This window comes from Anopheles nili, chromosome 3 (assembly GCF_943737925.1).
Source record: "Anopheles nili chromosome 3, idAnoNiliSN_F5_01, whole genome shotgun sequence".
NCBI classification, from domain to species: Eukaryota; Metazoa; Arthropoda; class Insecta; order Diptera; family Culicidae; genus Anopheles; species Anopheles nili.
In genome coordinates this window covers 40686036-40697971 of record NC_071292.1, presented here as the reverse complement: position 1 = coordinate 40697971, position 11936 = coordinate 40686036, and the positions used below count along the sequence as shown (strand labels likewise).

Genomic DNA, 11936 nt, shown 5'->3' with positions numbered 1-11936 from the left:
GCTTTTTAAATGTTGAAAAAGGTACATTTTGAGCAGAATTCATTATCACTAATGTTAACTAACGATGAACAGTTTCTGTATTTACATTGTCCATTAAAATCCATAAACACAAAAATATCTTCGACTTCGAAAGCGATGTTTTACCGAGACAGTAACATTTTTGCATCTGTAAATATGCACTTTTTAAGCAGGTTTTTTCACAATCAATGCACTATCTTGTTGAATATCGTAATTACCTAAGATTTCATTAAATAATTAAAAAAGCTATGTCATAGAAGGGAAAAGGTTAAAGCGTTCAGCTGCTGTGCTGTTTTACAACATTCTACAATCTAATGCCAATATGTCGATTTTTTAAGTATTTGGTCAACTGTAGATATCTGCTTAAAACAAATACAAAAAATCACAAAGTATTGCCCGTCCAATTCCAATACTCCTTTAACAAATTATTTCATCATAGCGTTTAAATTTTCTATTTGGTAAAGGTTCATAATCATTCAGTAAACACGTACTTTTATAGTTTATTTTATATATTTAAACGATACGAAGTTTTGCTCCGTAAACATATCTAATTCGATTTTGTTCATAGACAGATCATAAATTTGACTCTATAGTAATTTTTAATTTTGGAAAATGTTATAAAATATAATTATTCATAAAGTTTATAGTTCTTTTGAAGTATTTTCTAGTTCTACTAACTATCGTTTCTTTTAATTATTCCCATCAATTCAAGATAACATTGTAGCAGGATGTTTTTGAAAGAAAATATGCATTAAATTATTATTCATCTTTATTTTTTGTTTGTAACAATTATTCAATTAATTAATTAATTAATTAATTGTAATTAATTATTAAGTTTCTAACAAATTCGTAGTGATACATGCTGTAGAAAATAGGATAGAAACGATGTAACAAAGAACGCCAAAAAAAAACAAAGCTTTACAATGTAAATTTTATTGATATATTCAGCAAACAGCAAAGACCATAACTTATAAATTAAAATTGAATAAAATACAAACGAGAAATAATCAACTTTTCCCTGACAGATCAGCTGCAAATCTCTTAACTTAGAACGGTAGCAATAGATTCAGCTATGCACAATGACACAAAATAAAACAAAAAACATCTACACAATGAATCAAAACATACAACAAGGCAAATAGTACTCTAGTAAAAAAATATCCCCATGGTATGGTAGTATATTGTACGATCATATGTCTTAGGACATATGTTCGAGGGTTCGTATGTTGTATGACTGTGTAATGTTACAACTACGTTGCTATACGTGAACAAAGTTTTTTAACAATTTTTTGTAAACATTTGAGCTAGCATATCGGACAAAAAACCGGCTGCCATCAATACTATAGCTAGTGTTTCAATTTTTCTGTACACGTATTACATAATATTGATCAGGCCGATATACTTTGATAAAACGAATTTCTATAGCATGCAAGTTTGTTTTACCGATTTCTATCGTGTGTAGATGTGCCGAGATCAATTTTATATTCGTAGTTAAATTCTTTCTTCCCTTCAAAACCATTTCATTGATATTTTGCGAACAATAATAGCATATTTGAAAAAGAGGCTTAAACAACCAAACATTAAAGAATTAGCAATATCATTCATGGTCACGCAATAAAGTGGGAAAGGAACACGGAATGTTAAAATATGTGAACAAAAAGTAGTAGTAGTTTAATTTTCAGTGATAGGCTGCGTAAAGCAATTGATCAATATGGGAAATGTAGTCTGGTTATAATTAATACTCAAAATAATATCTCTCTCATTCACACACTCGAAAAAAAACAGTATTTTGCCTTACAATGTAATTTGATATGAAGTACCAGGGAAGCAGGGGTATTCCGTCAAAGATGATATACAAAGTTCACTTACGATCGTAATGAATTTATTAAATAAATAGATTAATGAATTTTAAATATACCATTCATACGTTTTTTTTTCTTAAGCAACATCTCGATATTGTATATTTATATGTAAAGCATACATAATTACAAAAACAATTAAAAACTTTTAAGCCTTGTCATTCTTCTCATAAGACCGGTCAAATTAAAGACCACACAAGCTCGGCTACAATTTTTTCTTCTTCTTAAGTGACTCAACAACCGATCTACGGTCAAGGACTGCTTTGCTAAGGCCTTCAATGATTTGAAATTTTCACGAAGTTGGATAGTCAGGCCTATGTACTAAGGACTCTACCTCGAGACTTATACCCGAAACCATTGAATGTTTGTGCCACGTGCTAACGCTTTCGACTATCGAGCCCCTCAACGGTTTCAATTTAGGTCCACTACTTCGAAAGACTTTAGGAGCAGGGTGGCCCATGGCCATTCCAATGACCAGCTTACCGGAGCCTGAGTGGATTTAATTTTCTGCAAGTTATCAAAAAATTAAAACTTAATCAAATGTATAAAAATTTTAAATTTTAGTAGAGACTTTTAAATGTCATATACAAACACTGGATCGCTAAAGTTTTGCATAGCTCCTGGTTCGGTCAACACGGCAGATTGTATGTGTGGGAATTTTTCCTAAGATTTCCAGTACCCGAATAATTATTTCTACGTCATAGATTTTGCTTTTGAACGGCTTTGATAGTTCGCTAAATTTAATTATAGATCTCTTTTGTATAACCTATTATAAGCAGGTTCGAAACGGGCCTTTTATGGAACAGGTTAAACATTTCTATGGAATGGTAACCGATTCCCAACCCAGCGTGAATGTTTCAAAAAGAGAAATTACATTGGTAGAACACCAAAAACCGCCCATTATTTTTTCTCCTGCAAGAGTAAAAACTAACAGGGTGCTGAAATGTAAAGACAATGGTAACGCTACATATGAATTAAAAGTTCGTATAACATTAGTTGTCGTGGAAGTGCTGAATCCTTCCACTGGATGAGCAAAGTTGAAACAGCTTCAAAGGTCGTCTAACATCATTTCATGCGAAAGTGAGAGGATGTAGTGGGAAAGAAAAGAAATCGATAAAAAGGACAATAGAAAGCGCTAGAATGCGAAAAAGCTCAGAGTTCAGTAGAAAAAAACATTTCGGTTTGCGCGAAACAAAAGAAGAGTGGACAATCTGTTGTATGCAATAAAGCTCTCCATTATCATATATTACGCAAGTGAACTCAAATGCGTTCAAAAGGCGTGAATTTCAGAAAAATTTCACAATTGATAAATTTTTGCTTTTCTCAAAACGAATAAATTTGAGATATTTCCCGAAAATCATCATTTTGTGATTTTTCTTCTTAAAATTTAATGTAGTTTCAAAATTTGTTAAAAATGTGCGAATCACTTTGCTTTGCTAATAATTTTTAGAGAAAATGTTGGTTTTTGATATTTTTTTGAAAGTCTTCTAGTTTAAGTTTCACAAACATAATCTTTTCAGAAACATTAAAAAAAACTAAATTCTAGGGGATTTTTGAAAATAGTCCTAAATTAAATATGTTAAAAACGTTCAAAGCTTGAAACAACTCCTCTTGAAAACACCTTCTATCCAGTTCTGGTACTCGTTTTGCTATTCGATCTAACCGTTTTTCGATTTCGTCATGTGGACCGCCTTATCTACCTATGAATTTTAGGTATTGCAAGAATCAACGATATAATATGATTCTAGTTATTAAATAATTACCTTACTATCCGATTATTGGCTTACAGCTGACTGTATACGACGGCAGATGATCAGGTTGTTTGAAAAGTTGTTGTAAGTGACGAAGGAAATATCTATCTCAAGATTGCTAATCTTACTTTATATTTCTTCCTGATGGAAATGTATGATTTGTGTGACACCAGTTAGATTTGTGTATCGGTGTTTAGATGATTCCTTTTGTAAAATACTTTACACTGTGAGAATTCAGTTGTTACTGTTTGTTCATTGTCCACAAATGTTCGTCCTTAGTTCATTTAGTTGCTGAGCTCATATTTCAGGCGTCTTAGTGATTCATAGTTAGTGGTCAATTGTCAAATACTCAAAACAAGTTCTATTCAGCTTAGTATCTGTGATTCATTATCAATTCCAACACGTGAACTTATCTAGTAAACAAAGTCTTGTCGCGTATGGCAGAGTTTTAGTTATTATGGCGAGAGTTATTATGGAGGTGTTACGTCAATGGTCAGAAGGGATGTTTTCAATATTTAAAATCATCCGAAATTGATTCTTAAAACACATTTTGGCTGTACACTATGGTAGAAGAAGTAGCGTGTACGAGCAATAAATATAGTTTTAATAATAGCTTAAAATGACGAAATACAAAAAATGAATCAGAGCGAGTTTTCGAGTCGATCAGCGGGATCTGTGGGAGCTATTAAAGCAATATGGTATGAACTACTCATGCATTGGCCTAAAAATGGAGAAGGTGCTATCTCAGCCTGACTAATCCACTACATTTTCATATATCAGCATAACAAAGTAAATTACAGGTAAAACGATAACGGAAAAAGCTGCTACTACAAGCAGATAGTGGATCTTTTCACAGTAACCACGTTTAATGCAATAATGTGTGATAGTGTTGATGTTTCTTGGAGAAATAATAAATTATTCGTAATGCAAAAGAACATTGAAATCATTTTATCCATTAGCTCTCTTAACAGATAAAAACTTGAGACGTTTTACGAGTAAATATTGTTTTCTGGAAACTTGGTGGGCAAGAAAAATGATTGTTAAAGCCGTTATGCTCTATTTTTTTAAGAAGACCGAATGAACATTTCAAAAAATACTAGCTCACTTTTCGAATAGATATGTTCATTCCGTCATTGACAAATTGCCAAAATTAGAATCTGTTTGATGGTGCATTTTCTTCCTAGCGTCTGATGCACATTATTCCATCAAACGTTTCATTTCTTTTTCTTAGCTTTTACTTTCATGTTGTGTCGTCTATGCTCATTTAGAAGACAGCTTAAGAGTTAAACGATTTTCTATCAGTTCCGAGTTCCAACGCACTCTAGGTATCGTACTTTTTTATTTTTCACTAGGCTTCGCTTCTTGAGTAAAAATCATACTGTGTGTCGCACTGACGTATAAACTGTCAAAAGAATGAATGAAGAAAATTGTTTTCATAATTCAGCCGAGGCATTGAACAAATCAACGGAAGCAAATTCGTCGGGCAACTTAACATCTCTTGTTACACATAAGTTCAAGCAAGCATTGTTGCTAGTCGAGTTATTTATACACTACAGTAGCAGAGTTTGTTAAGCAAGATGAGCGAACCCAAGAAAAGGAAGAAAAAATCAGTAAGTTGAGATTTCAAGCATGATAGCTTGAATTGGTGAAAAAGTGCTGCTTGTCACCGTTCGTCATTCATACATCTTTTGTTTATGTTCCAGAAAGAGGAAATTGCTAAGGAGTTTGATCTACCCGAAAGAAAAAGTAAAATTGCCACCATTTACAAGCAGGATGGGCAGTCTTATTGTCTTTGTCGCTCATCCGATTCATCGCGCTTCATGATGTGAGCATATAATCTGGATAGATTTTAAGCAGCTGTAAAGCTAACTTCTCTTGTCTTGTTTTTGCTGGGCTAGCTGCTGTGATGCATGTGAAGAATGGTATCATGGGGATTGCATCAATGTTTCGGAAAAAGAAGCAAAGCACATCAAACATTACTATTGCCAGCGATGCAAAGAGGACGATCCATCGTTGCAGACTGTTTTTCGATTAGTTCCGGTACCTGGTCCAGCGTCGAATCCAGAAGAAAAGAAAATATCGAAAAAGAAAAAAGATAAATTGTTGGGCGGGTCTTCGGATAAGCGCTGTGGTCAATGCGACGGCTGTTTAGCCGAAAACTGTGGAAATTGCGACGCCTGTCTGGGGCATACAAAAAATGGGCGAAAGCAACGATGCGAAGCTCGAATTTGCAGTAACTCTAGCACGCGTAAAAAAGATCGCGCTGTCTTAAAAGCTGCTGCTAGAAACAAGAAAAGAAAGCGCTCGTTAACGCCAGAAGTTGCGCTCAATCCTGCTCTTGAAGGCGATCGTCAATGCTATGGTCCCAGTTGTATTATGACTTCACGACCCCAGTCTAAATACTGTTCGGATGAGTGCGGAATGAAGTTGGCGACAAGTAGAATTTATCAAGTTTTGCCGCAGCGCATACAAGAGTGGTCGTTGAGTCCTGCGATCGGTGAAGAGCAAAACAAGAAAGCCCTCGAAACAATTCGTATGAAACAAGCGATTGTACGAGCTACACTGGCTGAACTAGATAAACGGCACGCGGAGTTGGATCTGCTAGTCGAACGCGCAAAGCGATGCACTTTGGATCCGAATGCGCTGGAAAACACTGATGGCGAAGATGAAATGTCTATGTACTGCATCACGTGTGGTCATGAGATTCACTCTAAAACTGCGATTCGACACATGGAAAAATGCTTCAACAAATACGAAAGCCAAGCAAGTTTTGGTAGCATTTTCAAAACTCGCATTGATGGCAACTCAATGTTCTGCGATTTCTACAACCCAGCCAGCAAAACCTACTGCAAACGGCTCCGAGTACTTTGTCCCGAGCATTGTAAAGACCCGAAAGTTAGCGATACAGATGTTTGCGGTTGCCCACTGATAAAGAATGTGTTTCAACTAACGGGGGAATTTTGTCGGTAAGTTCACGTGCACATTACATGCATGCATGCATTCCATTTGACTTATATTTTGTTTCGTAGAGCACCGAAAAAGTCTTGCTTCAAACATTATGTATGGGAGAAAATAAGACGTGCCGAAATAGATTTAGAGCGAGTGCGGCAGTGGCTGAAAATGGACGAATTGGTAGAGCAGGAGCGACAAATACGACAGGCCATGGCCTCGCGGGCAGGCGTTCTTGGTTTAATGTTGCATTCCACGTACAATCATGATATCATGGAAAAATTGTGTGCTGGTAAATTTTGAATTCGTTTGATGGCGCGCATCAGAGAGGCTACAAATTCTTCTTTAGAACGACTATCTCAGCAGTATGGCGCATTTTTAACTACATAAGTGGATGAATTGAAATAAACCTCTTGCTTCAATTTATTACTTTTGTGCATTTTTTTTTTCAATTTAAAAAGTAATCGTTAAATGAAGAAGCTAAACCATATTAAAAATAGGTTCCTGTATGGTCTCAAGCTGGGTATCGCAATGGTTGTGAATCAACTTAAACAATCCCGTTCCGATGGATGCCGGCATTCCAAGGATAATCCGCTCCGAAACGCCATCAACAGAGTCTGTTTGCCCGTAATATGCAGCATCGAACAAATGATCAGCGGTTTTTTCAAACTATGAGCAAAAAACATAACGAAACGTTTTGGTGATCGTTTCACATCTCTTCGATTATTACAAAAACACTTACCGAAGCCAGGTTGAACACAGATTCACGCATTTTGGCTAACCCGTGACGCGTTATGCCTAACACTTCACCCCGCGACGTCATCTGACTGGCCAAGAGCATAATGTGACGATGATCCACGCTCATTCCATGCCCTTCCATCACTTCAGTGATTTCTGTCATGATTGTTGTACGAGCAGCTTCGATACCGAGAGTCTGGTACACCTCCAAAATATTGTTGCTTTTGGTTTTCTTGCCGATGACACCGAACGTAGCCATCACGTCACGCAACCCACAACCTTCTACACACAAGCGATACTTTGGGGTACCGCGAGAATCATCCACAGCTATAACAGCACGGGACACCAGCGGAAGCCCGGCAACTACCACGTTTGGTATCGCTGTGATGAGACGTTGCAGTTCAGCGTTTAAGCTGTGGCTGTGTTTACTACTGTCGGGACGAATGGTGAGCAGTGAAGGCCCATAAACTGATACATTGTCTTGTTTTAATTTTAACTTCGACATGCAAATGCTGTTGAAGAAACAAAATAACTTTTACTAATTGATACACCAGAATCGATCATCAACTTACGAGTAACGTATTGTCTCAGCGTTGACCTCCAAACCAAGCACCCGGATGCGATCCAGATCGAGTTTAATCAACAGGAAACAGTCGTCTGATTTATACACTTCCTCTATGTAGGACGAAATTTCACCTAACGTTGTCTTCTCAATACGAGCTTTCACCTTGCGGGCAAACTCCATGTTGGTGTTGTTCTCGATTTCGGCCGTTATGATTGGCGTAGATATGGCCTTGGTTGCATTAATAATTTCGACTATACGCGGCACTCCTTGTGTTATGTTCATGGATGCAACACCAGCGAAGTGAAAAGTTTTCAAAGTCATTTGCGTACCAGGCTCACCGATGCTTTGTGCTGCCAGCGCACCAACCGCCGTACCCGGTTCGGTCATCGCTTTGCTGTATTTGTTCCGCACTTGTAGCAGAAACTGCTCCAGCTGGCCAATCGTGGTTCTCTCGATTTCTGTGGTCACTTTTGGTCCGTTTAGATAACGCTTTTGAGTTGCTGCCAACCGTAAGCTAAACTTTTGCAAAAAGTCACTGGATCGAAATGTACATTACAAAATATTCTGTCATTATCGAAATATAAAGTGTTGGTAGATGTCGATGGGAGCAATACTCACACACATTCCTTGTGGAAATTTTGACAGCTTTTGGAAAACTCGGGTTTGGCAAGGATTTTCTTTCCTGCGCTTAGCACATCCTCACCCCACAACGGTTTCTCATCGCGAGATCGAAACAAATTTCGCACGTGCATGAATTGCCGCTCGACGTCTACCGGTTTGTTTTTAACCTCCATATAAACTGGATCTAATCCATCGGCTCCGTACGTAATTTCAACCACTTCTCCGATAGCATTCCGGACCGTCCCGTCGTACTGCACCACCAGATCCTCCAAACATTTTACCAAACGACGCTGCAGGTAGCCCGTTTCGGCTGTTTTGACTGCAGTATCAACGAGCCCCTCTCGTCCGGCCATGGTGTGGAAAAAGAATTCTGTCGGAGTTAGACCGGAATAAAAGCTGTTTTGTACGAAACCACGCGCAGCCGGAATTTTAGCTGTGAAAAGAAAAACACGATATTAACAATATATTACTTGGTATTATTTGGTTCCACCTTTGAAATTGCAATAAGTTCAAACAAGATGCGCAATACGTACAAAACTTTTCAAAATGTGGTAATGCTCGATCTTCGAATCCGTTCGGCACTCGTTTACCGTTGATAGCTTGCTGTCCGACACAAGCGATCATTTGAGAAATATTGATGTTTGATCCTTTGGATCCCGACTGGGCCATAATTAGCGCACTGTTCGTAGGATGTAGCTCTCTAAAACATGCCTTTGCAGCCAGCTCTCGAATACTGGACAGCTCCTTCAGCATGACTGCCTCGAGCGTTTGCTCGGCAGTGCAACCAGGTTGACATTGCAACGTTCCCTTCTTCATTTCCGCAATATACTCGTCACATCTGCGATAGCCATTCTCCAGCAGTTTTTGTTTTTCCTCCAGCAATCTCCGGCTTGGGGTTACATCGCCGATTCCAAACGAAAACCCATGGTTCATCATAAAGTACGAAGCCATGCGTGCCAGACGCCACATGGATCGTATAGCGTAGTCCTCTCCAAAGTCACGCAAAATCGTGTAAAATATGCAGCTTTTTGTACCAGATCCAAGTGTTCCTTTATCCATCGCACCGCACAGAAGCTGCGAATTTCTAACGATTACCCACGAATCCTTGACACACATATCCATGTCCCTTGTATAGTTGCGTCCCTTAGTGGATAAGTTTGCATTCACGCACGAGAGACGGTTAGGTTTCAGAATCAGGCTGAAGATCTGCTTACCAGTCCACAGTTTTCGGGGTTTTAGGATCGCGGGCCTTGGTAGCTCGATCATCATGTTTGCATCTGGCCCAGAAAGCATACAAGCGGCCAATTGCATCACTTGTTCGCGCGTAAGGAACTGATCCTTCTGTGTTAGCAGGTATCCTCCAGTAATAAAGTCTTGAGTAGCCGCAATTAGTAGCTCCCCGTTTCGTGGTGTTACCAAATTTGACTTGTTACCCATAAGCACGAGGGCTTCAGCACGTGCTTCTTCCGTCTGCGGAAGATGCAAGTTCATTTCGTCACCGTCAAAGTCGGCGTTGTAAGGCGTACATGCACATTCATTGAAACGAAACGTTCGTTGTGGTTGGACTTTTGCAACGTGACACATTATACTGAGTTTGTGCAGGCTAGGTTGCCGATTGAATAGTACAACGTCACCGTCCATCAGGTGACGCTCGACGATATCACCACACTTTAGATCTTGAGCTACTTTATCACGGTTCCCGTACGCGAGGTACTTTTTAAAGGCACTCCCTTTCTGCTGGACGTAATTAGCTCCAGGGTGTTTTTCGGTGCCATTGCGGATCAGTTGTCGCATGCGCTAATTGAAGAGACAAACAATTTACGTGAGTTTCGTTAGTATTCAAGAGTTATGTGTAATTTTTGCATGACGAATCTGCATTTACGAAAGATCGTTACGCGATACGTACATTAATATTGGCCGTGTTGACTTTTTCTGGAAATGTAAGAATTTTAGCCACTCTATCTGGAACTCCAACTTGATGAATCATGAGGTTCGGATCAGGCGATATTACGGTTCGAGCTGAGAAATCGACTCGCTTGCCAGACAGATTTCCTCGAAAGCGACCCTGTTTACCCTTTAACCGCTGCACTATTCCACGTGTAGGTTTTTTAGGCTACGATGGGTCATAACATTAATCAATTTCAGTTTGAAAACATGCAATTAACTATAGCAATCTTTTGTTATCTCACCATTAGCGAAAGTGGTATACCAGACAGCTCACTGTTGAAGTATAACGCACAATGTAATTGTAAATAATCCCAATCTTCTTGGATTAGCTCAATTTTTCCTCCAGTCATCATGTGTTTGGCTATAACATCACTGATGAGCAATATCTCGCTCTGTTTCATCGTTAAATCATCCTCAGTGGTACCAGCCTTTACTTCCGACACAACAGACGGTCTAATGCAAACCGGTGGAACAAACACCCTTGTTACAATGAGATCGGCGGGATTTGATTGTGTAGAGGTCATGCCAAGCAGCGGTACATCGCATTTTGGAATATTTCTGAACAAATCCAATACTTCAACGGGATTCAGTTCCTTGCATAATGACAACGGGCCGACGACTGTTTGTGAAAGTTCCCGATTCAATTCAATTGCTGACTGCATTTCATGAAGCGCGCTCGTTACCAACGGGTCGGTTGGTTTTTTCCCTCGAAACGGTTCGTGGACAATTTTCATTAAGCCAGGCCCCTTTTTCACAGGTCCATTCAAAGTATTGCAGAACGGGCATTTAGTATTTTTCTTTGCTTTCTTCAACACCTGGCTATGAATGGACTTTTTTGCTAGATAAGACAGGTTTGGATTCACCAATCGAGCGCTGAACTGCTTCTTTTCCTCCTCTTTTAGCATGACCCGAGAGCATACTTTGCAAATAGACTGCAGAATGGTAATAGTGGCTCGAAAATGACCAACGTGAAACACCGGTAAGGCTAAATCGATATATCCGAAGTGTCCCACGCAATCGTTTAGACCTTTTTTGCATGTCTCACAAGTAGCATCCTTTTGACTAACACCCATTCGCCTATCTAACACGCCATACGCCACCGGAGTGCGCTCGGCATTTTGATTATACAGGTTTTTAGCTACGACATGAAGGTGAGCTTCTTGTTGTATCTGTTGCGCGCTATCGATGTTGAAAGATACATGGGATCTAAAACAACAAAAAGGAGATGTAAAATCTATGTAAAACGCAGCCAATGATCAACTTACATTTTTTTGATTACATCTGCTTCGCGAAACTGTTCTTTTGGCATCTTCGGTAGAGCGCTTCACACAAAATATAGCGATGCCGCTGGACCGGCTAGAAAGCAGCACATGCGGAACAAATCCAAACAATCCGTGTGTCAATTTCATTTGACAGGAGAAGCTCTCTTTTTCGATGAAAGTGTTTACACTTCGTTTGTTCGCTGTCAAAATGCAGTACTAAGCGTGA

The 11936-nt window shown here is 38.9% G+C and overlaps 2 protein-coding genes across 2 annotated transcripts; one reads left to right on the top strand and one right to left on the bottom strand.

The window, feature by feature from the left end:
• Window positions 1-5076: 5076 nt before the first annotated feature.
• LOC128726475 (CXXC-type zinc finger protein 1) lies at window positions 5077-6981 on the top strand. The gene is made up of 4 exons (XM_053820289.1): window positions 5077-5238; window positions 5332-5453; window positions 5527-6594; window positions 6658-6981. Exons 1-4 carry the CDS (start codon window positions 5206-5208, stop codon window positions 6878-6880), a joined length of 1446 nt encoding a protein of 481 aa, XP_053676264.1. The 5' UTR covers window positions 5077-5205; the 3' UTR covers window positions 6881-6981.
• A 76-nt stretch (window positions 6982-7057) lies between these two features.
• On the bottom strand, window positions 7058-11790 carry LOC128723592 (DNA-directed RNA polymerase III subunit RPC1). The gene is made up of 8 exons (XM_053817349.1): window positions 11714-11790; window positions 10691-11654; window positions 10408-10614; window positions 9035-10298; window positions 8499-8934; window positions 7888-8415; window positions 7320-7827; window positions 7058-7246 (listed from the first exon to the last, which is right to left on the bottom strand). Exons 1-8 carry the CDS (start codon window positions 11755-11757, stop codon window positions 7058-7060), a joined length of 4140 nt encoding a protein of 1379 aa, XP_053673324.1. The 5' UTR covers window positions 11758-11790.
• Between the last annotated feature and the right edge of the window lie 146 nt (window positions 11791-11936).

What these genes read in the sequence shown, in the direction of transcription:
- LOC128726475 (XM_053820289.1), top strand. Translation starts at nt 5,206, where the DNA reads ATGAGCGAACCCAAGAAAAGGAAGAAAAAATCA. An exon ending in AGAAAAGGAAGAAAAAATCA is followed by an intron (nt 5,239 to 5,331) that starts GTAAGTTGAGAT and finishes TTTATGTTCCAG; the next exon opens with AAAGAGGAAATTGCTAAGGA. An exon ending in CTAACGGGGGAATTTTGTCG is followed by an intron (nt 6,595 to 6,657) that starts GTAAGTTCACGT and finishes TTTGTTTCGTAG; the next exon opens with AGCACCGAAAAAGTCTTGCT.
- LOC128723592 (XM_053817349.1), bottom strand. Translation starts at nt 11,757, where the DNA reads ATGCCAAAAGAACAGTTTCGCGAAGCAGATGTAATCAAAAAAAT. An exon ending in GCAGATGTAATCAAAAAAAT is followed by an intron (nt 11,655 to 11,713) that starts GTAAGTTGATCA and finishes TTGTTGTTTTAG; the next exon opens with ATCCCATGTATCTTTCAACA. An exon ending in AATTTCCACAAGGAATGTGT is followed by an intron (nt 8,416 to 8,498) that starts GTGAGTATTGCT and finishes ATTTCGATCCAG; the next exon opens with TGACTTTTTGCAAAAGTTTA.